General features: G+C 37.9%; 1 protein-coding gene across 6 annotated transcripts in view; it reads left to right on the top strand.

Annotated features, from left to right (window-relative positions):
- Positions 1–1,103: 1,103 nt before the first annotated feature.
- Positions 1,104–26,077, top strand: part of LOC133522399 (lethal(2) giant larvae protein homolog 1) — a 93,398-nt gene continuing 68,424 nt past the window's right edge. For 4 of the 6 annotated variants that reach the window (XM_061857722.1, XM_061857727.1, XM_061857725.1 and 1 more), the window contains exons 1-2: positions 1,487–1,624; positions 1,694–1,786. In XM_061857722.1, the coding sequence (XP_061713706.1) occupies positions 1,622–1,624; positions 1,694–1,786 (96 nt within the window). In that variant the 5' untranslated portion in view covers positions 1,487–1,621. The other 2 variants (XM_061857723.1, XM_061857724.1) reach the window with 2 other exon arrangements.

The raw sequence follows: 26,077 nt of genomic DNA on the forward strand, positions 1-26,077 counted from the left end.
TGAGATGAGGATGCTGAGGTGGGCGGGAGGTGTTACTCGGCTAGATAAAATTCGTAACGAATTCATCCGAGGCAGCTTTAAAGTCGCACCTATCACTGAGAAAATCATCGAAAACCGCTTAAGATGGTACGGACACATTAAAAGACGCAGCAAAGATCATGTGGTACAGATAGCGCTAGATTTACCAGAGCAAAACAAGAGGAAGGGCCGCAAACCAACGACCTGGTGGTCAAAAATACAAGGAGACCTCAAGCAAGCCCAATTGCCAGAACAAACAACCCAGGACAGGACATCCTGGCGCAAATATGTGAGGAGGCCCGACCCCAAATAAAGGGAAAAGGGATGGAAGAAGAAGAAGAACGATGTCATCTCTTTGCGCCAATTTTTTTTTAATTTGCTGCCTTTTTCTACTGACAAAGTCGCTGTGCCAGAGTACATAATCTGAAGTCTGAACGCAGTTGAATAGCTTTTTACTGAACGCATGCCCTCTAATGACGTTCAAATACTTTATGTTTCTATAAATATATTTTAATATGCAATATGTTTTTGAATCGCAACAAATATTGACAACTTTATTATTAGCAAATAAACACTGATTTTTGTATGAAAAATATGAAAAACAAAAGAAAGCAACACTGGGGTAATGTTTCAATAAAATTAAAATTAAGCGCGAATAATGGTTTCGGAACGTTCCCATTTACAGTGCTACCAGTGCAAAAAGATTTACCTCAAATTAGGGAGGTTAAAGGTCAATTTACCTCATGGTATGTTTCAAATTAGTTTGTTCATAACAATATCTATGGATTTTAAAGGAAACATATGCTAAATTGAAATTAAGACGATATTTAAGCACACGATACTATAGCATATCTTATACTTGAAGTACAATCTAACAATTCTAACATCAAGTAATGTAAATAAAATGTCAATAAGATATATAAATAGAAGATAAATATAAAAAAGTAATAAAACACTTTAAAATATCTTTAAAGGACATTAAATGAGTGCTATGTTTTAATAAGTTACGACATTTGAAAACGTTAGCGTGTATTCTGTAATGTCTAATGTCATAACAGTTACATTACAATATGGGATTTGTCTATGGCAACATTCCAAACCAGTCAGTCACGTCACTTCGCTAGTGTGGGTGTGTTTCGTTGCGTGCGTGCATCCGTGAATTGTTAATGCATGCTATTATTCATGTTTGTGTGTATTTCTGACGCCGCTTGTGAGTTGTCATTCCTCTAATTTTGGATTTTATCACTAAAACTCTTCAAACTGTCGTCTCCAGGTACGTAAAGTGGTATTTTCTACAAACGTGCGTTGTCTTTATGAGTGGAGTACCGCGAATACAAGTTCTAATATCGTGCATATAACCTCAGACAGGCGTTGCCTCTGTACCGATGATTATCTCGTTCGGATTTTGGAATTCTCGAATTTCCATGTTAGAAAAGTGTACGGTGTATCGATTGGGTTATCGGTGAGTCGGTTATCTGGTGATTATTTTGGAATGAAGTGTTTTTATCGCGAAGGGGCTAGGCAAGCGATGTTTTGGGTCGCGGTTAGTCAGTCGGCTGTTCGATGCCGGTCGGTGTGGCAGTGTCGTGCGTAGCGTTCAATAATGGTAGGCTTGGGTGTGTGGGGTGGTGCTCTGGTGTTTGTGGTGCGGTGCTAAGTGGTGTTTCTGTTGCAGGCCGGCAGGATGCTAAAGTTCATCCGAGGGAAAGGCCAGCAGCCCTCCGCCGAGAGACAGAAGCTTCAAAATGAACTCTTCGCCTTCCGCAAGGTAAGTGAACATTGTTTTCAAACATAAAAGTATTGTTGTTAGTTTTTATGTGAGTTCAGTAGACTGGAACAAACAGTTAACTAGACTATTTTAGTAGGTTTGTTAATTACATTCCACATTAGTTCTGCATTTATGATTGCAGTGGCAGTTGTTATTGTGTGAAGAAATAGGCTGACATTCATCTTTCTCCTGGGTATGCCTGTTGTATATTTTGACAAGTATGTCTGGGGAGAGCATTTTGTTTGTAACTGCTGTAGTTAACTAATCAAATGATCTTAAATAATTTTTGTTTATAAAATATACTGAGAAGATTGTGGTGCACAAAAAATAGCATTAAGTTTTCATAGTGTCTCGATCAATTATATATGATAATGACTATCATCATTAACATAACTGTGATGCCATGAAAATGTATGTTAATTACCAGAACTTATTTGTTTTATATATAATAATAATAAGGATGTTTATTCAAAGGTTTAAATCATGGGTACATAATAAAAATACACAATAATGTTTACAAACTAATTGGAAAGGAAAGGGACTCAGCTAATGTCTGCGCCAAAAGGCCTCAGGGCACAGCGGCCCTAAAGACTTCCAGCAACTAAAGCAAAAAAAGCAGCAGCTTCAAATAAACTGTATTGCACTAAATATAAAATTATACAAATAGCAGGCTTAATGCCTAATAGCACTCTCTACCAGTCAAACAGAATACAGCCTAATGCTAAACATCAAATAGAATTTTTGACTATTTCTTATCCCATTTGAACTGTTTTATATTATTATTGCATATTGCACATGTCTACTTCATTGCAAATTCTTCTTCAGTTGGTTCCTCAATGCTGAGGATCGTGACATCATGTCCTGTTGAAGACCAGATTAATTCTATAACTTGCCAAGCGCATGGCCTTGTGCAGTTTTAATTGCTTAGGTCCAGTGATTTGAGCACACCGTCTATTAGGTTGAGGGCCCTGAAGTCTGCTGCCTTCAACTTTGCCCGTCATAACAACTCTCTCTAGGCTATCCAGGGAGTGGCATGAAAGCAAATTTGCAAATAACAATCACCTTTAAGGCGGCTTTTCCACAAAGGCAGAGATGAGAGAAGATATGCGGGATCCACATCTCTTCTTAACCCTGCGGGGTACAACCAATGCTTTTGATTGATTAATGCCCATGTCCTCTCATCTCAGTGGAAAGGCACTAGTTACAATCAGGGAAGCAAACACTTGTTAGCTAGTTATACTAACAACAAATTAAATTACTTTCTATGAATATCTTTTAATTTGTGTTTTATACAAGTAGACTACAATTTACCATCTCTTGTTTATTTGCCATCTAGAGAGATGCGAAAAGTTGCTAGCCCGTAATCACCTGAGTTGATTGAGTTAGAAGGTAGAACCATACTGTTCAACATTAAGGATGGCTAGGTGGCGGCACAAGCCTTCGGAAATGTCATATACTTGGAAATTTCGACCCATGCCACCGAGCCTGGGTGGCCGAGCGGTTCGGGCATCTGTCGTGTAAACGGAGGATGCTGGTTTGATTCCAGCCCTGGGGACTGGAGGTTTTGGTAATTTTTTCCTTTGTAAATGACATTTATTTTGTTTAAACTCGTCAATACCTGTTATCTAGAAAAAAATTGAAGGATGATTAATCATTACAGTGATAAAGCATTGCCTTAATATAAAATGTTTATTTTGTACTATCTTATCCACCCTATGGTGTTTGTGTTGATTAGATATACCTGTCACTTCATTTTTACAGCAGTAAAATACACTAGAGCAATTAAAATGGGCTATGTTGTATGGACTTTGCTATATATTGTGACCAATTTTGAATGTGCTTGTGTATACTTGAAATAGGGCATGGTCAGAGGAATTTTAGTTTTATCAAATGTAAAGAAACCATACATTTTCCGTATCTCTGTCAGTTTTGCAATAGTAATCTAAACTAAGTAGGCATGTTTGGTTTGCAAATAGAAATGTTGCAATATTAAATGAGTACTATTGCTGGTGTTTAGACATAACATCATTTCTTGTCTTGTGTTTGGGTACTTGAACTCGCAACTTGCGCTTTGATATTTTTACCTGATATAATAGGAGGTTATGATTTTAACAGTCTACTTAGACGTTTTAGCCTCCTATTGGGACCGTGCACGTGACAGCGCCACACACCGGTTGCAACTATAGGCCCGTATTTTGTCACAACTATTAAGCAAGCTATTAAACAATGGGCTGTGCTCTGAGGAAGTGTTTGACATGATGCCAACGGCCGCTTTCTATCACCGCACCGCTCGCCGTCGGCAGGGTGTTCATCCTCACACCCTAGAACCTAAATGGTCGCGTACTGTGCGGTTCAAGAGGAATTTCCTCCCGCGGACGCTCCGGCTGTGGAATGAGCTCCCTTCCGTCTACAGTATGGGGTTCTTCAAAAAAGGAGTGTACAGGTTTTTAAAGGGTCGGCAACGCGCATGTAACACCTCTGGAGTTGCAGGCGCCAATAGGCTGCGGTGACTGCTTACCATCAGGCGGGCCGTATGCTTGTTTGCCACCGTCGTGGTATATTAAAAAAAAACCTATTAGTAACTTAACTACTTAGTTATATTATTTGCCATTTTCAAGATTACCCTGCTTCCGAAGTTATCCCAATACACCTTATGTTGTTTATATAATGACATTACCATAAGTCATTCTGTCAAATTTGGTGTAGAGTTAGCTAAGACTCTGGACTCTATCCACAGTTCCACACACCACATTCACATCCCTACTTAAATAAAAAAATCTGGGTAACAGAACAAAAAATATAAAATGCGTACAACTTAATCTAGGAATTAAATCTATTTTAAAAATTACACCAGAACCCTCTTTAAGAGATAAAGCCTCTTCCAGATTTTATTTTTTGCAGCCCCAAGCTCCCATACCCGGTTGGCCTCTGCTACTTTAATTAATAATTATGTCAGCCCAGCGTGCCAATGGCCGTCTTCTTTTTCTTTTCCCGACTGGACCTTTCCAGGCTGTCGCTTGTAAGGTCCACCTGTCCTAGAGTCTGGCCACGTGGCCAACCCATCTCCATTTTTCTTTCTGGGCCTGGCTTAGTGCATCTATAATCTTAGTCTTGTTTCTGATTATCAAATGCCTGATCTTGTCTATTTTTCTTATTTTACGCATACTCCTTTCCATTCCCCTTCGGCATGAAACTATCATCCTTTTCGCTGATGACAATTTCCAAGTTTGGTTCCGTAGGTTAAGGTTGGTAGTAAGCACATGTCCATTATTTTCTTTTTGAGCTGAACAGATTACTCATTAAGGTTTCTTTTAAGCTCCAATACCTGTTCCAGGTGTTTTTGATTTTTCTCTCTATCTCTTGGTGATTATTTTGCATCGAAGCTCGGTCCCTAGGTCGGGAAACACACATCTTTACTACAATATTATAAATGCGACTGTCAATCTGTCTGTCTGTTCTTAGAGATTATTTGATGCCCGGGTAAGGATATAAAAAATAAATTAAAAATAGTTCCACTCAGATAAAGTCGCGGGAAGGAGCTTGTAAATTATAAATTAAAATATTATGTAGAATTGTAGATGTACTTTAGAAAAAAAGACCAAGGGCTCCAGTTGCCAGTTTAAGTGGCTTTTATACAAGTAATTAGTTACGTGACACACGTATAGTAAGGAGATATTTTAATCCTTAAATACCTCGTAATAAGGTCTAACTTGTCACTTAATTGTGACGTACACTTGCTTCAATGGCCAATCAACCTTGACAGCACAGGTGGCATCTAATTTTTTCACCCTATTTTTTTGTTCATCTTTTTCCTTTTAACATAAACTTTATCACCACATACTAAGATTCACTTTTCTATGAAAACTTAGCGAGAAACGAGCTTGCTAGAATTATAGTTGTCTTTTCTTCACCCAAATTGAAACATGTATGATCAGGCAGCGTCAGAATCTTGCATAACTCTCCTGTCTACCCTAAAGTGAACTTTAACATAACGCAACAGGGTTGCTTTTTCTTTTCAGCGCTCAACTAGAAACGAGTTTGCTAAAGTAATCGTTTTCTTACTGAACCTGATTGATGTTGTAATTGCCATCAGCAAAAAAAATCGATCGGATCATTGACCCCTTCAAGTGTGTATGCCTGAGTATGTTCACAGATCAGGCAGTAGTAAAGACTGGCAAATACTATACAAAGTCGCGTTCTTCATAATTGTTTTGACGGGATATTAACGAAGGCTCCGTTCAAATCGCTTAGACATGAACTTCACAAAGTAGCTACTGTTACCCGTGGTTTAAAAGTCAATTTAGATACCGGTCAAAAAGTGTTTATGACAGATGTATCGATGTTGGGTGTCAGTTAACTTCTAAACAGCGAGCAGCTTTAACTAGATGGCGTTACGGTATTTTGCAGAAGTCAAACAATCGCATAACATACATATGGATCTATAGCAATTATGAAGAAAACGGTTAGTCCTAGAGTCCTATACGGCTAGAACCACTTTAAAAAATAAAATAAAATAAAATACAACGGGTTGCACTCCGGGAGTGCCGGCAGAAGTGAAAACTTGAATATTAACGCTGTGCATTTTTGATATTTTGGAATGGTTAGGGAATAATTTTGCACGAATTGCTTTAATTATCAGTACCTAATCATAATCATAATACTTTATTGCGACCATGGTAATACAGATGTTACACAGTATAAAAGTACTATCATTTATGTGGTAAAATGCAACATTAATTTTTTGCGCTATCGTACACAAACATGACAATTTATATTACATTAAAAATGTAACACTTCAGAACTATTACAATTATTTAACAATAGGATTGGTTGTAATACAGCGGAGCGGAGAAGAGATGTGGATTACAACCAATGCTATAGAGACCGTGCATGTTGGAGGTTCTGCCATCTCGTGACCTGAATCGAAATCGAAAACAATTCACACTTCTAAGCAGATGCTGCTCCCTACACTTCACGATGGCTCTATTTCACATACAAGAGTCTGCCATCTTAAAAGGAAACATGACATAATGCTTCGCGCCATGAATAGGGGGCTTCTATGCTGCCGTCTATAGTTCATGCACGATCCCTTGTTTTAGTTTCAACTAAAGTCGCCTGCCTTCTCTCATCTCTGCCTCAGTGGTCAGCCAACTTTGATAGGAGATTGATAGTCTTTATCATGAACTTGCCTGTGGTATGTTGAATTAATAACGTCTAATGGGCAGCGAATGTCCTTGATTCCCAGTTGTTCCAATTGGGCCCGTCTCGCTACTCATTTGGGCGATCGTAAAATTATTATGTTTATTTCAGACAGTTTACAATCAGGCGATGTAATGCTAGGAGTAGACACAGAATAGAAATCAGTACTGATAACCGATGATGAGGCTTTCTCAAGTGCTGCCTACAATCTGTATTGGATATGGTCACATCACTATAACGTGGCAAGGACTGACAGATGAGCATCGCTGCAATGGCGGCGCCGTAGTGGCGTTTCCCAAGTTATGTCTGTTTTTATTGTATTAAATCCTTTATTTGATGATAACTGGTGTATTTAGTTTAACAGTACGTACTGTTATCTTAACTATTAGTTTAAAGTCGACCACTGAATAACAGTCCGCCGGACGATATCGGCCTGTCAGTTGTTTGGAATTGTCAATTTTTTGTTCTAACTGACAGACCGATATTGTCCGGCGGCCTGTCAGTCAGTGGTCGGCTTAACACCCAAATACAAATATAAATGCAGGGGTGCTAACTGTATATTCAAATGTAAAAATATGGGTGCACAGTTGCACACATCTTACTCAAAAATATGTCCCATAGTAAATTTGAAATGATATTTCGTAGGTACGCTGACAGATGTTATCTCAGTACAATTTTGCGAGATTTGGCGTTTTAATGTTATAAATTATATGAAGATGACACCTGTCATCTTACCTAGCGAGTTTGGAAAATACTATACACACACCTGCAAAAGTGCCTACATAGGTTCAAGTAGGTTCCGAAAAACTAATTGCCCTCGCTGGTTTAGGTCGGAATTCAACCTACGACTTACGGTTACGAACCCACACTCCTTACTTACCACTGGTCTTCAGTGCTTGTTTTATTTTAAGCTGTCACTCGGTCACCATGTCAAAACTGAAATTGAACTTTATGCATATGCACGTAGGTCTATGTTGCTCTGTGGTCTGTGACGGATTAATCCGTCTTCGGCGTTGGACCTGCGGTTTGGATATATCCGTCGTAGGCATCGAAAAGGTTAACATTGGATACAGAAATATTAAAACTATTATGAGTACATAAAAGTTTAGAGGTCATACACCTGCTCTTAAGGACATATCGACTGACATATCGATTCGTTGTTATCGCTATCAGTTCGCTGATAACGTGATAACGGGTGCACCTTTCAGGATCTTTGTCACATATACTCGTAGCTATCGTACCTACTCGTGTTTATAGCTAAACGATAATCGTACCGTTTAGTTTATAAATGTAGATAGTATTTATGTATTTTACAAGCTTTTGAAGTTAATACTGGCATATTAACTAGCTCTTTGGTCTCAGGCGATGTCGCTTAGCGTGGTGTGAAAGATAGCTAATCTAACGCCCTAACCACTCAATTGATCCCCTGGCTACCCCTCAAAAAGGGAGATGGATAAGGCAGCTTCAGCAGACCTATATAGCCTATGCTAAATTTTAGCTCAATCGGACGTCAGAAATTGGTTCAATTCTTGCTTTCAAGATTAACAATCACTGTGAGGACATAAGATCGTGTAAAATGTAATTAAAATCAAATACTATCACAAGTCTATGAAAATTACGTAAGATTTAATATCCCATAACCTGTGCAAAGGTTTTCCCTTACCAATACCTGTAGTCATAATCATAACAAATTACAAGTATTACACGTTATACCGGTTCTCCGTACGCTAATCCTCACACCCGACTGACCAATTTTAGGCCTTACTTCAACGGTATAAAGTGTACAAAACATCAGTTGTATAAGAGTGCTATCGTAGCCACAAGCCGCACCCAGCCTCGCCTGATGATAATCTATATTGTCTGATAGCCCTATCACCTTGTGGCGCGATCTAGACGTTGCTTTGTTTTCAATTATTTCGGCGTACCTAACTGAACGAGACACTTGTAATCGAATGAGATCCGCAAGGGAATCAAATTCGTTGATATAGCTTATTAGGGAATTGCCAGACTTACCAGAACCTGGGGCATACGTTTCTTTATAAGGTGAAATGAATTGGCAACCATAACACAATTGCTCTAGGAGCCCGGAGCCGGGACCAAAAACAGATTGGTTAAATTAAAACAAATATTAATTCAAAACTGCATCATGCAAGGATCAGTTGTCTTCCAACTTTTGACGGCTTTTGGTATCACATCGAGTATATCCGATACGTATCGTATTAAAGGCGTACGCCGTTTGCAGTTAATGAGGAATCTTCGTTGATTGTTTCAAGTTTATTTTTAACTTGTAAATAGAGAGTTCTGTAATATTCTCTTTTCCATATAAATATCGTCGATTATTGACTGATAAGTTAGATGAAATGTCATTTTTCTTTGTGCTCGCTATCAATGGTACGAGTATCAATATAACCGTATTTACATCCGATGCCAATCTGCCCAATGTACCATGTCGCCATTGCCGTGCTGCGCTCAGATTTCATGGTCTAGAGACTCGCAGCTGTAGAATGTAATCAGTCAATGAATTTACAGTAGTGTGGAGGTATCAATTGAGAGTATTTTTCAGACTACTCTTTAAAGCAATGATAACGGGTCAATTTGTACCAAACCTGCCTGGCAACGAAGTGTAGTTGTCGTAGCTACCCTTCTGTCGTTGTACTCGTATTTAGTACATTAAAATTTACTTGTATGAGAAGTTTAACAGTTATCGAAGGGACAGTTCGTTCACTGTGTGTGGTGCAACCCATGCAACCCGCCCTTAGTATAGTAGAACCTGGATTATCCGAACTAATTGGAACTGAGACTAAGGATAATCAAAACTTCGGATACTTAATCCAAATATGGTTTGTTGAGAGTAAGTAAGTAAGTAAAAACCACACCTTTTTACATAAAAACAGTAAGTTATATTAATGTATTGACGTACCAATTAACGTTAAAACATACAACCCTTAAAAAAGTTCGAACAAATCGGATAATCGAGGTTCTACCGTACCTATTCTTAAATAATAATCTTAAAACCGTTTCATGGGCTCGTCTCTCACGTTCACGTAAGATATATTTTGCGGTCCCTTTATGTCCTTTGTTTTCATAGAATAAAAGGATCATGTCGTCTGATCCAAGTCAATCAAAGGCTTCAGGCTCACCATGTTTTTGTGTTAGAAACTCGACCCTAATATGTATTGTGTAAGGATGCTTTTACCTTGATCTTGACAAATACCACCCGAGATCCGAAATAAGGGTAGTTGGGTTTATTGGCGGTTATCATACTGGATGCGATTCGCACGTTGGTCCAATGTTTGAGTGAGACAACGCTATGCGCATATTATAGCGACATCTCGCTCGTACATCGGAGCGACTTGTGTGTGATATTAACCACCATATTGTCAACTTTTACCGTATTAATAAGGCGATGCTAATTTCATTCTTATTTCAATGCCTTAAGGAAGAAACTTGAATACTCCTATGTAGTAATAAACCTATTAGGATAAGATATTGGATTTGTAAGGATGTTAGTGGCTTGCCACTCTCAATTAATTATTTACTAGCTCTCTTTCTTTTGTGAATAAATAGTAAAATGTAAATATCACCTCTTTTATACTACTATATTTTATATAACACTAGCGTAGAGAGCCAAACTTACACTCCCAAGTCCCTTATAATAATTAATTAATTAAAGTTATAGCTCAATAAGGTTTGTGTTGTGGGTACGGTCACGCCTGAAAATATCCATACGAAACATGTGCCAAAAATATGTATACACGACTTTATTGCATCTATATTAAGGTAGTGCATACATCTTTTTGGTACATTTTTCGTACCGATATTTTCAGACGTGACTGTACTAGACGACGATATAGGTATGTAAAATTAACACATGTATAAATAATGAGATATATAAATAGGTAAATAACTTAGAAACAAATATTTGAGATATACATACACAAATAAATGCCCTAGCCAGGATTCGAACCTCCTGCTCGGTAGACAAGCTAGGTAGGCTTCGGAAGCCGTTAAAAGCCCTTGGCCCTTGGGAGGCTCGATTTAGGCCAGAACCCAAGCCAGTGATAGTAGGTACACAGCCCGATGAATAGGAAAAGCAAAGCCCAGGTCTGAGTCATTGGCACGACGCATGCATGCCGTGGTGTACCGTCGTTACGTAGGATGTTCGTGGAGTTTATGCAAATCTAAACACATCAAACGAAGTGTAATGTAATTTATTTAACAGCCACTTCCATTCTGTGTTTGAAGTTTATAACAGAAGTTCTACTGATACGGATAATTTGGATGCACCAACTAATCCCTTGATAGATATGAACTCTATTGAAATTAGTGAAGATATTGTAACACGATACCTCCAATCTGTTAATATTAATAAGGGTACAGGACCTGACGGAGTACACCCACTTTTTATTAAAAATTGTTCTACTTCCCTAACAGCTCCAATTACAATAATTTTCAGAAAATCTATCAAGGAAGGTTGTGTTCCGGCCATTTGAAAAAAGCCTGGATAACTCCTGTGCCAAAGGGTCCGGTGAGCCGTAATATTGAAAAGTATCGACCTATATCTAAATTATGTCAGTTTAGCAAACTTCTAGAAAAAATAGTTACTGACCAATTAGCTGCTGTTGTGCGACACCATATAATACCCAATCAGCATGGGTTCTACAGAGGCCGTTCAGTTGATACAAATTTGTTAACCTTCACGAATGACATATTACAAGCTATGGATGATGGATTATCTGTGGACGCCGTGTATACCGATTTTTCCAAAGCATTTGACAAAATATGTCACTATACCTTATTATGCAAGCTTTGGGAACTCGGTATACACGGTGATTTGTTTCGTTGGATTAAGTCATATGTAGAAAATCGCACACAGTCGGTGGTAGTATCAGGGTTTATCTCTCAAAGCAAATATATCAGCTCAGGCGTCCCCCAAGGCTCCCATTTGGGGCCTCTATTGTTTACGTTATATATAAACGATATCTTAAAATGTATATCCCACTCTCACGTTCTTCTTTATGCAGACGATGCAAAAATCTATAAAGTTATTCGTAATTCTTCTGATTGTGAACTGTTACAAAATGATCTATGTAATTTTGAGCGCTTCTGTAGAGAGAATAATTTGTTTTTAAACATAGAAAAATGTAATACAATTAGTTTTACTAGAAAAAAAATACCGTCTTACTTTAATTACAAATTATGTAACCAGGACCTGGTAAGAGTAAGGGAGATTCGTGACCTTGGGGTAGTCATTGACGAGAAATTATCATTTATACCTCATATCGATTTCATCTTAGCTAAGTCTTTTAAACAATTAGGTATGATCCTGCGAATTGGTAAACCTTTCAGGAATACATTAACACTTAAAATTCTTTATAACAGTTATGTACGAAGTCGGCTTGAGTTCGCATGTGCGGTTTGGAAACCCCATTACAGCATTCATATTGACAGGATAGAGCGATTGCAAAAAAAGTTCCTAAAATCCCTTGATTTTAAATGTGGTATTGAATACAAAGATTATGTGGAATCCTTAAACCGTCATAAAATGCAGTCACTAGAGTGTCGGAGAGACTGCGTTGATTCTGTTCTATTATTTAAAATAATAAATGGGTATATTGATGCCCCTAGCTTGTTGAAAGACATATGTATAAGAGTTCCAGGTAATAAAGAGCGCCGATGTCGTCCCAGATACAAGCATTTATTCTCCATTCCATGTAGTAGAACTAACTATTCCAAAAATATGTTTATTAAACGAGCATGTGCCCTCTATAATGATCATAACATTGTAAAAAATGTAGACATATTTAATTGTACCATAAGTTCATTGAAAAGAGTATTCAAGACTAGTAGCATATAAATCTTAACGTGTATATAATAAGTATTATTATGTCATGTTTGTCGATACTTCATACTTATTCAAAAGTTGTTATAAACGTAGAACGTGTTTTACATTGTGCTTTTCACTGAGTGTTTTGTAAATCTGATTTCTCAAATTCTGTGTAACCTCTTACTATTTAGCTGAACCTAAACGTAGATAGGTACTTTTCGTGCTTTTATATAAAGATATGTTTAACAAACATGGAAACTATAGGTCTAGATTAAGATAAGAAACTGTAATAATATTTTTTTTTTTTGTATGACCGTTTGTTTCATATTTAAATAAATAAATAAAATAAATAAGTCAGGCAACGCTACAGCTAAATTTTACAGTACTTAATACAAAATGTAAAAACACACTCGTTTTAAACGGAGGAATCGAGGTCGAATTTATTAAAAATCTACTTGTACCATTCCAATGTGATGATCTCTTTCATTTGATTGGCGACGGTAACATATCTCAACTTCGAAATAAGTACACGTGTTTTTAAGAAACCGTAAAATTTTCCAAACTTAGGAAAGGCATTATGTAGCAGCCATTGGGTTAGGTTAGCTGTTAACCCTTTTAAACATAGAACGGTTTTCTGAAAAAACGCGTTCGGTCAAATGAAAATTCGGCAAATGAAACATCGGGCAAACATATTTCGAAGTTGAGATGGTGACCAATTGAAAGCGGACTCTGTCTCACGCTGTCACGTAGTTACGTAGATCACACAACCATCATATCCGTAATTCCGTATTCTTTACGATAAGTTATAATACTGTTTATACTTACAGTTACGAAGCAGTAAACAATGAATGGCATGAATGAAATATTAAGAGGGCATGCCATGGCGCATATATACACGCTGTATGTTCTATTGAAAGTTTGGGTTACGAGTACATGTACTTGTTTTTAAAACAGTGAAGATTGCCAAACGAAGTTGAGCTTTTCTTAGATCCTCGTTATCTGAAGTACTTAACAGCAACATGCTTAATTGACCTATTCTAGACCTTATCTCCTTGCAATATGGTTAGTTTACAATAGTAAATGGCGGATTACTACTGAGGGCCTACCGCGAACCACGTTCGACGTGTTGCCTCCCTGTCACGCTTACCTTCGAATTTACAAGTGCGACAGAGAGGCAACACGTCGAACGTGGTTCGCGGTAGGCCCTCTGTTTGGCTGCTTAGTACGTTGATTACGTAAAGTATTAACCGTTGGTTTACATACGTACAGTCAAAATTATTAATTTGTGATCCATTTCGAATTCGTACCTTGTCACAGTGACAAACAACATGAAAGTCGCTAGACAACTCATACTATTGTCACTGACAAGGCACGACAAGGGTCACAAATTAATTATTTTGAGACTGTACATGTGATGCTTGCATGATTCTGTACATCATGTAAAAACAAGGTGTATTTTCATTTGTACCCGCTCCCCGCCCCACGTGGCCGCCGTTATACACGAGGCGGGCACAGATGGGAATGATTCATATGAATGTACCTATTCCAATCTATGCCCGTCGGAGACAAATGGGAATACACCAACAAAAAGGGTACCGGTACAGACTGACTACATTACAACTGACGCAATTTGTTCAACTTAGCACGTCAATACTGTAATTTTGCCTACGATTTGCTTGAATTAAAACGTAAGTGAACACACTTACAGCGGCTGCGTTTTCATATTTATTTCCCTGTAGACAAGCGCGTGCACAGGTCGCGCCAGTTGTAACGCATGAAATTATATGGAAGATGCCAAGCGCTTTCTCGGCGTGCCTTACGAATTACATATTCGTGCGGGCCGTGCGCCGGAGTGATCTTATACCATTCTACCGGCGCTCAAAGTACATAAATGAATACACCAGTCCTATTCTAATTTCGTACTTTCGCATGTCTATCTCCAACTTACTTTCGCACTCTCTCGTCTCTATTATCATACCTTTAATCTGGGCTCTATTGTTGCCGCAATTAGGTCGCTATTTGAACGCCATATCAGAAATGAGCTTCGTAAATTTATTTTATTCTAGACAGGCTGTCCTAGTTCAGCCGCACCTTGAACAGGAACATAGTTTACTTTAGTAACAAAAGGCGTATGGCGTACTTATTGTGTGTAGTTAGGATGTTTTAGTTTAAAGCTAGTATCGTAATAGTGATGTTTGTCATTGACTTACTTAGAACAGAGGGTGTGAAACTAATAATGGGTCGTGGTGTTTAAAGGATGACTCATACTAGACCGCGCCGGGTCCGGACCGGAGCTTCTGGTGCTTCGTTTTGTATGGAAAGCACCGCGTGATCACCGATCAGCCGTCATAGAAAATAAAGTATCCGCGCCCGGCCAGTCATCTGCCATTATGTTACAATTCATGCATGCTCCGTCTCTTCTCGAATTTAGAATTTGTGTGCCTAATGGCAAAACATAGTGAAACATAAATTATAAGTGCTATATTTAACCTATGTTTACAAATAAATATATTTTGATTTGCCATCTCGAACGACACGCTATGAGCATAGCCGATAAAACGTATTTTTTTGTTATGTAGCGAAAAGTGCCTATTACGACGACGGCAGTATCTCATTTTAACTAAGGGTATTTCTGCCATCTGTCCACTTTTTAAAGCTAGGTTGTGTTAAACTCGAAACATTTACGAACAAGACAGTGCAATGTGATTCTTGTCATTTCTCTGAATACGTCTTTGCGCCTCGAGAGATTTCGTCGTGATTTTTTTTGACACATAAGTCTCCATTTTTCTTTTTCCCGAGAGGAAGATTATTTTGATATGTTTAGTGTTAAAGAATAAAGGTTAATAAATCATTGTTATCATATTCTTATTTCTTTGTCAGGCGTTCAAAATGTCTGGACTACCTGAATATCCTTCTAAAGGTTAAATAGTACTTCCAGGAAGGACGCTGCCAAACTTCTACCCAAACTATACATAATGAATAGGTAAAACTTGAGGGTTAAAGTGTATTCAGTTTGATTATTTGTGTTCGGTGACTGACAGGAAAATGTTCATAAGTTTCACGACTAGACTCGACGTCTGGGAACCTACAGCGAAAAACGAAAATCAAAATTTCTTAATCTGCCTCTCTAATCTCTCTATCGCACGAATATGTAAGAGCGGTCTCTGTTTTTCAAAATCTATGGCCCATTGACCCATAGTCGCGTATCGCGTGAATCGCGTCGTTTGATATGAAAATAGGTAAGGTGCAATATGTGAACCCTGTAGGCCTAGCATATTATTGGCGCGACAGTATCTCCCGGCGAGATACACTACCCGTCCTTTTCTAACTACCGTTGTTAATTAAAGAGGGACGGGTAGTCTATCTCGCCGAGAGATACTGTCACGCCCATCATGTGCTAGCCCGGCTGAACTGTTTATAAAGAACCTGTCAATATTAGTTCTCAGCGCAATTCTAATCTGTATCAATTATAAGCGCACAGACCGCATTCCTCATTGTTCGTCTCAGTCTTATTATACTGCTATCTCGACCTCACCATTCCTATCCCTTACCGAGCACATCACATGAAAAACCAGAATGTGTGAGCTTAAGGTCAGTACCAATTATGTGTAGCTGAAGTTCACTTAAAGTGGTTGGTCTGTGCAATGCGCTTGAAATACCAGTTCTCGTTTCGTATCTCCTAAATTTTTTTTTAACTATAAATTTAGTGCAATAATAAAGTAATTAGACATTGCGAAACTCGGCACGCGTCTTATTGTTAAACACGAAAGGGTTTATGTTAGTAGATCTCTAATGTATGTTACGACTTATGGGTTAAGTTTGATAGCAATAAACTTGGTGTATACAGCAAGAAACGAAACTATTTTGTAGGCTTTAATGTCAACGAGACTAAAGGTCTTGTACAGTCGCCATCTCAGATATATCGGAGCGGCCAATGTGCTCATATATGAACACGCACTTTAGCTCCTTGACAATAGAGGTGTGCTCAGATATTTGTGAGCACCTTGGCCACCACAAATTATTTTCTTCTAACTGCAGTCAGCTGTCTTATTGGTAAAGTAATGATATACAATTGAAAATCAATGAAAATTAGACATGGTTCTTTCATCTTTAAAGCGCGCAGTTGTTTTGTGCGAGAAACGCAGCGTTCAACGCATGCGTTAACGGAATGTATGAAAAATGACACGCGCTTACCGCTACGTTTACCGCGTAAAACAATGTAGTATCATTAGATTAGGTATCTAATGTAAAATGTAATTTTTCCTACATTCCGCAGATCGCATGCGTTTAACGCTGCGTTTATCGCATAAGACAACCGCGCGCTTTAAGAGTACACGTACTCGTCCATACAAATAGAGAAAATGTTTCCCGCTTGTAAAAAAATTTCATTCTCCATGATTTTTAGAATGTTATAGACACAATGAAAAACTAGATTTATACGTATTCCTTTTTTCTAAATTTGCAAAACATAAATACCCAATACAATTTTTTTTAAAGCGCAGCCTATAATCCTAGAATGTGCTGAAGCGATCGAAATCAAAATCAACGTGATTTATTAACATTTAGATAATGGAAATTTTCTGTCGAAATGTGATTTCATAGAAAAAGTACCGTTTATTTCGTTAGGATCGCAAAGCTATTTTTCCCTCTTAAGGTATTGGTTGGAGTCAGCCATTGCAAATACAGTCTAGTTTCTGCACGAATATTTTCATGACATTTGCCTTTGTTTAAAATTTATAAAATTTCAATGATACAAAATACTATTTTGCTTTATGACTAGGGTTGCCAACCGTCCCGCAATACGCGGAACGTCCCGTTTCTGGAACCCTAAAGTATACGTCCCGCAAAAGGTCCGTGCGGGACGCCGATTGTTCCGTTTTCTGGCTAGACTAGATTATAAGCAATGAAACGGGGGTTGCACCAGCGCGTGACTTTAATTTGTCTTTTCATGCCTTTCAATACGTTGACGGCAAATAGGTATACCATTTCCCAGTAGGCCGGGTGAAGGAGTCCCGCATTGTATACCCAAGTCCCGCAAATTGATCGCAAATGTACCGCAAAACTGTGCATTTAGGTTGGCAACCCTATTTATGACCCTCTTAAACTAAATATCTGACATATTTAGGTAAATGTGTTGCTATTATTATAGTACTGCTAAGTAGCTATAATAAGTCGACCGATCAGTCTCAAGATCCACAAACCATTCCCTAGCACCAGACCGCTTGTTACGAATTTTAGAGCGCCAAATTAAAATGCCGAAAGGTAATCTATGCGGCGTCTGGTCAGCATCAAGGCTTGTGCGTAGACTTAACAGTGGCTATCAAAATAGCATTCAATGGTTTAAAATAACGCATTCCATGGTGCTATATTTGTAAATGTGGCTTTTATATCGCTCATCTGTCAAGAACTGTCGAACTGACTAGGCGAAATTGGAAAATTCTAAGTTCGGATATTTCCGCTATACTAAAATTGGCCTATAGGCACCGTACCTATCTGCCTAAGTAACAGAAAGCACTGAAGTCGAAGATGTGGGACAGAATTAAATATGAGGGCGTGAATTTACTCTAGGTATCGAAATTGTGAATTTGTTTTATTTTTCTGTATTCACAATGAGTATACACGATACTTTACCATTATGTATGACGTTTCATTTGATTCAAAGACTGGTTTTCTACTTTTATGAAATAAATTAAAGTTACTTTTATTTAGGTCGGTCAACATATTCACAGATTAAACCCACTTTACAATTTAAAACACATTTTAAAAAGCCAATATGTTGAGCATTACTAATAGTCTACGTGCGCTGTAAACCTGGTAATTCTCAGTTGGTCTCATTATTTAGTTTATTTCCTCTTCCAATATTTCTTATTATACGTATATCTAGATGTTCACAGTGATTACAGCACATGCCCATCTTGATGTGTCTGTATAAAGTATATTAGACAGACGTATACCTACTCCAATTCTCTTAATTTATTTGTTGACCAGAATGTTATCACGTGCATTAGCTACATATCTACGATGCCGATGCATAATAAGATGATTCTCAGTTTCGTCAACGATACAATTAACTCGCATCAATCTTGTTGAGTCATTTTGACTTCGTTTTATTGGTCACACATGATTAGCTGTTTCGTTGAACGACGTGACTGATGGCATATCTACTAATTTAACTAAGGTCAATATGGGAGAAGACCGTCTACAAGCTCTTTCGTCGCTTTTAACCCTGCGTTTGTAGACACACTCCGCTTAGAGAAGGTCGGTCGATAGAACAGGAGTGAAGCCTTTCCGACTGCATCTGAGCGACGTACGACGTACACAGTTCTTGCCCTGTGACGTTGACGATCTTCCCTGGAATAAATGTTACTTATTTGTTGGTCTTCCCCACATTTATATATTACCTTAATTACTTCTTCGCAAGCAATTTGAATTCGTTAAAAAGTACTCCACTGTGTTTCTATTTTGTTGCACGTTCGGTTCACGTTGTCGTTCTCGCACGTTGGGTTTTTAGAGCGCCGTACCCAACTGCTATCATCTTTTCCAATTGAACTGCTCTAAATTTGAGTGTAATTTTCTTTGTCAGCCATCTATCATCATCCTCAATTAACTAACAATTCTTAAACCTTATTGCAAAGACACAAGGTCCAGGTCTGACAGTGAATTAAGAATGTTGCTCATAGCTTCCCTTGTTACACGTAACCCCTATCTCAAATATAGCATCATCCAATTTGCCGCCAAACAAGCTTGTTGTCGGGGCACAACTTAACCTCCATTAGGCCTGGAATGGCGTCACTGCCAGAACAGGCGCCTCCCACGGCTTCCTACTTGACATTTGCACTAGGTTTTATTTTATGCCTAGGTCCTATTCGGATAATGTGGTAAGTGGTTTCGTTGAGAAGATGAGATCACGTGTTAAAAAATACGAGCAATATTCATAAAGGTCTCAGATCTATAAAGCAGTTGATTCTCCTTGATTTTAAAAGCTTTTATTTAACTTGCCCTGATAATAGGTAAGGTATGTTAGTTGTTTTGTTAGTTAGTGTGGATCAGATCTTGGAAGCTAAATTTGACCCACTTCCCGATTTCATATGTAAGTCGGGTGACAAATTGGCAATACAATATTATGATGACATGGAGCTGATCTGATGATGGAGACAGGAGGTGGCCATAGGAACTCTGTGATGAAACAACGCAACCGAATTGTGTTTGGGGTTTTTAGAATTGTTTCGATGATTATTAGTTGTTAATGGAAAGAAAAGTACAATCAACGATAAAAGCTTGTATTAAAAATGTTTTTTTTTTTTGCAAAAAACTTATTTTAGTTAGGAAGATTCAAATTTTAACAGAGATTTGCTAGGTTTTATGATACGGGTGTAGCTGTAGTATAATATGAACTACAAGTAAATGCATATAGGGCAATGTTAACGGATCACTGTAGGTAAGCACCGTATAAAACACATTTTGAATGCTATCCCTTTCTATAAAACAGCTTGGTAACTTTAGATCTTCTCTTCTAAAACAAGTTTATCTATGAACTTGTTACGAACGAACACATTCCGTTTTTCATGATTGCTATCACGGTATCTATAATCTACAAAGAGTTCGTTACATTTTCAAATCTTATCACAATCAAACAACAACTTGAAACCCAAAGTTGCAGTATTTTCATTGGTTTCCGCAACCGCCCTCGCAACGATAAGAGCCGGATTAGCGGGTCATTCACTCCTAACCGACGCCACAGTACATGGAAGTAAAAGGGCTTAACTACATATTTATTTTTAAGTCACATACAACTTTTGAGGTATGTAAGGTAAGGATACCTGCTTTATCTCGCCGAACTTATATTTGTTCGAGGCCTTAAAAAACTACTATGTAGGTATTTGGATAACCGAGATGCTTGCATGTTTTATAAGGGTGAGAAATAAGACATTTGCCACGTGTGTTATATTATAGGTGCGGAGTTCAGGCAATTGGTACAAATTGCCGGTTGTCATGTCAGATTTCGCTACTAGATATAGAAATCGTTCTTGAAAGCAGTCGACGTGTGATGGGCTAAATATTGCCTGACAGCATAACACACAATAGCAATTAAAGCGGGTCACTAATATGAATAGTAATGCTGTACGTCTTCAGTACCTACATAAAGCTGACAATCGCGAATAACTGTCGGGCCGATATCGTCCGCCGAACTGGTAAGCAGTGAGCCCCTTTAGGATTAATTCATTTCAAACCGTGAAAGTATTGACAGATGCGCCAGATCTCCTAACTTTAGTGAAACTTATAATAGAATACCATCAAAATACCGTTCATAATAAATCAAAATGCTGATGATCGTCCATTCATCAAATTATTCTATAATGCCACTAATGCCTGCCACCCGGCCGTCCTAATGCAGCCGATTTATGGGAAGTCACGAATGCAGCTTTGCCGATGTTTAAGTCTGATGTCGAACCGAAAGTATCGTCTTTAAAGGCTAGGGTAGTTAAGTATTTCGTAGGGATAAAGTATTGTTTGCATTTTGATAATTCACTTTAATTTTCCATATAATTTTCCAAAATAGTTTATCAGCCGGATTCTCATTAAACTAAAAGAAACACAAAGAAAGCGACATCGTTTGAGCAGTGCCTTTAAGCTTTACTTCGTTGTCTCGGTTTCAGCTTGGGCAAAAATATTTCGCCTGTCCAGGGATATTCTTTGCAGGTCGCATTTTTCAACCGAACCTCTTGAAATTTTGTCAGCAGGTTCGGTAATTAGATATAATTTTTGTCGTTTCGTTTTTGAAAAATGTTCAGAGTGGTGGAAATTGGCATATAGGATTTAAGTTGTCCTATATTCCAATAGGTTCTATGGCACTTAAAACCATTGTGAGTTCGCTGTGATAATGAGTCAACAAAGTAAGTATTTTTGTACATTTTTAAGCTTATGAAGCTTAGCGCGAGGTCCACAGCTCACAGATCCACTAGACAGCAAGTAAACATTCAGCACGATACACACGACAACGATTTATCTATGCAGTTTTCGTTCAAATCGGTACAGATTATTTCGTAATTGCTGTCGGTCAGTTAATCGTGGTTGAGTGTTCTTTACCAATTCCCATTCGAAAAGATGCCATATCTACTAGATGTCCAAAACATTTAAATATCCAAATTACACGTATACCTTCAAATTATTTAGTGTCTTTTTGCCCTAGCCCGCCGTCTAAGTTTTTTCTCCAATGATTAATAGAAGTATAGTCGGTGCCTCGCGCCTTTGTGATCGGCCACTCACCTTTCGAAGGTCGTGTGTGGAAACCTGTGTCTGTACTACTAGCGTACTCTATTGTTTTTTTTAGGTATTTTACTAAAGTTATGCGGTACCTGCTAAGCTGTTAATGTTGTCAAAGAAATTTAATTACCATGTTTCTCACATAAGGTTTCACTTGGGCACTTCTGTTGAGGTTTTAGAGGGTCCTGTAATCTTTAAAAATTGAGTACCAGTTATACTTAATCGTACGAAAAAAACAATTGACTAGCGACGTTTTACTGCAAACAATGAACGGACTATTGGTTTACTTAGAAATCTAATGAACTATGCCACCAAACCAGATTGTATCACGACGCGGAAGTAAGCCTGATGTCCCATGCCAACTTAATTCTGCCGCTTAATAGTATTAAGATTAAAAAGTGCATATACGTGCAATCGATAGTGCGACGACCGCGGGGCTTCTGCCTGTGTTCTGATATCGCACTAGTAGGGTTTCCGTGAGGTGCAAATCCTTATAAAGATGTGGAAATGCGGTTTGTTTCTTAAATCCGTACCAAGCCTATTCTGCATGGCATTTGTATTGACAAAGTGTGGAAATGTCATCATTAATGTCAATTATGTATAACAATATGACATTAATAATGACACCTCACTTTGTCCTGTGCAAATCTGTGGAAAGTTACATTAGACGGACTCCGTGTCCTATTATAACAATTAAATAAAAGCTAAAATTACATGCCCAAAGAACATATCCAATCCCAATATTTGTTGTAGGTAGGTACACCGAGCCGCATAATTGCATAGCCACGATATACTCATAACATGTTTTTTTTAATTAGGATTAGGAGCGCAAAATGAATTACCACATGTTTTTTAGTAACTTTTATTGTTGTTTCAGAAATAATAAGTTTTTATATGAGACAATATAGATTAGTCAAATATATTTTTTTAGTCGGTCATAAAAACCAATTGTCGATAGCATAATAAAATCCATCGTAAAAGTTTTATTAAGAGTAGATAATTGATCTTGTAAATTTACACAATAAACTTTTGCGCGCGAATATTTTAGTTACGGTCGGGGTCAAAGATAATTTTGTCCCTTCTCCAATGTTAAGGATGAAAATTGGTGAAAAACAAATACAAGTTTTATTGTCGATCATATAGCACAGTACGACACAATCGCTAAGAAAAAGATGCCCGTCTTACTGGGAGCTACAATGACCAGACTCTATAGGTATAATTTTACACGCGATAATAAGTTATTCACTTAGAGTCAGACCAAGATAAGTTGGCAGCGATTTTGATAGCCCAGCCTGCGCAAGTGTTAAGTAATCGTCATAATTTAATAGAGGGTTGACGTTTAAAATAACGCACTGTCTGGGCTGTCAAAATCGCTGCCAACTTATATCTTGGTCTGACTCTTTAACCTTAATTTCTACTACTGTATATCCTAAAATACCGTAAATATTTACGTAAACATCGTTTTACGATTGTTTTACGATTCACACGGCTACCTATTACGTTAAATCTTAAAGCCTTTAGCTAAATGAATGGCCCCACCCAGGGCTCTATGTTCGAACCAAACTTGCCCTAAGTTTATTTAGTTTCCGACATATTTTACTTCTAATGATGTATAATTTACGCTTTAGAATGGCGTACACAGCCTCCGGGAGTTAAGTCATTATTTGTTTCTTTCATACCTAAATACTCGTTCTGTATATCTTCTTGAATAGAATAAGTCGTTTAACGCAACATTAACTTTTGTGTTAAATATACCTCACCGCCACATTTACGTTGTAAATACATTCATGTCTAGGTATAGGTAGACTACATACACACATAGCAAAACCTTCCATCAGGCTTACTATAATGGGATGTGAAAGTATATATCCTACAAAAATATTCTTAATCAAATATCGAACGTAATTAGATACCATTTGTTCAGGTTTGCTGTTAGCGCCTTTATTGGAGTAAAATAGAAAGATCCCCGCAATTTGCGAATTTCGGTTTTCACGGTAGGCCCTCTGATTTGAGAGACCCTCACGCAATTGACGACATCAATCAAACATTTCTTTGCCCTACTCCTGAGTAGCTTCAAGACAAAAGTCAGATATAAGCACTCCCCAAGTATTTGTCTGCGTTTATTTTAACATATTTCATAGTTGAATACTTTAAATAGATACATAGGTATTTTAATAACATTGTGGCGAGTTGTATTGTAACACATTCATGCCGCACAGTTAATGAAGAGGAATGCATCCGGCCTGCGGGGATTATAGTTATTACACAATCTGATGCATTCCTCGCACGTTTTGGACCACTATGTTTACATAGTCAACAGAAAATTAAATTAATTGTAACATAGGTATGTAGTGAATTATGTTTTTAGTAAATACGTGTGTGTTTACACATACAAATCTATGCGGCTGTCTTATTGCATTGACATCCGGCTCCAAAAGTGCATACTCACTTCAGTAATGAAGTGGGTTTGCAGTTTTAGTGCTCCTTGTACCTTACGGACATCTAATTTTTCGTATCGTTCGTAAAAACCTCAACACATTCTTTACCGAGCCTTGGGAACTCACAATTTCATATTTTTTGTCAAAATGCAAATATCTGCTGTCTAGTATCGTGTCAGTCACGTCGACGCATGACTTGATTCCTATTATCATGTTAGTAGGTTAGATTTGACAATTCTGCACGTCATCGTGGACGACACTAACTATAAAATATGATGGTGTCACCTCAATGGCAGCCAACAGCCCATAACACTCATCCAGTTCCAATAACACCAACGATCACCTTCCACCGTTGACGTGTCCGGTGTACTGATAACGTTATCACTATCGAATGCTTATCTCGCCTCGCCCTTCTGCCGATCGATCGTACTAACAGCAACTTAACTGACCTTCGGTAGACTTTACGTCTTTGAAATAAGGTTTACCTGAACAGTGAGGGCGATGGTATCAGGTATCTTGACCCAAAGTCTCTTAGCAACAGTTCAAATTCCGAGGCCGAGCACAGTACTGACATTGACATAATAAACGTCACCCCCGTGTTGATTTTAAGCGACCCAAAGGTTTTCAATAGCCGGTACCCCAATTTCTTGAAGACGGAAAAATCTCGAAGAAAATTATGCTTCATTTGGAGAGTTCATAATTTTTTATACCTAAAAGCTGATATTTTGGTACAGAACGATCCAACCTGAACCTATACACCATGGATAGATTGCTCGCTTAATCGACAAGAAATTGGCTACTTGACTGTTTTTTTGTAAATAATGTCAAATGATCTTGATTTTCCTGAAGATCAAATGTCTATATAAGACTCATGGCATTTAAGCAACACAAAGGTCAGAAATGAGAGTTAAAGTCTGACGCTCGCAGTCGACGATTGAAACGCCTCTAACAAATTGATAAGGTGATGTGACGTCACATCATATAAGTCTGTCCTAAATGTATGGAAGATCAAGGAAATTGCCATTTTGACCCTGAAATAGTGCGTTTATGTTTATAGTTGTCATACAATTTATTTTTCAATAAAATGTAAGGAATCGAATGGTACCATTTTCTTTTCTTCGGAGCCTTGTATTTTTTTATAATCTCAATATAATTTTTTAAATTCCACTTTTTTTATAATGGATGGCTCGTTTTCTATCCATTTAACTAAATTTTGTTATAATATTCAACATGTGTCAAGTACCCAATTGTAACAGCTCTAAGAGTACGTTCGAGGCACTTTCTTTCTACTAAATAAGTTTGGTATCATGATGTTTGGTGCGATATGATTGAGGACGTGTTCGACATATTAGTGGAATGTGTGTGGAACGAGTCCTTTAGGAACTAACTGAAAATATCCTGTAATCTTTTTCACAATGTTGGTGACTGCAATAGTGCTCTGGCTTTTCCATTGTCGGACGAGGCCAGAGCACTGTTCTGAAGCTAGTAAATATAGGTCGTAAGTGAGAGTGATTGTATGTCGATTATATGAAGCGATATAATCGTTAAGCAATAAAGCTCTTT

The sequence above is a fragment of the Cydia pomonella genome, chromosome 10 (genome assembly GCF_033807575.1).
Source record: "Cydia pomonella isolate Wapato2018A chromosome 10, ilCydPomo1, whole genome shotgun sequence".
Classification (NCBI taxonomy): domain Eukaryota; kingdom Metazoa; phylum Arthropoda; class Insecta; order Lepidoptera; family Tortricidae; genus Cydia; species Cydia pomonella.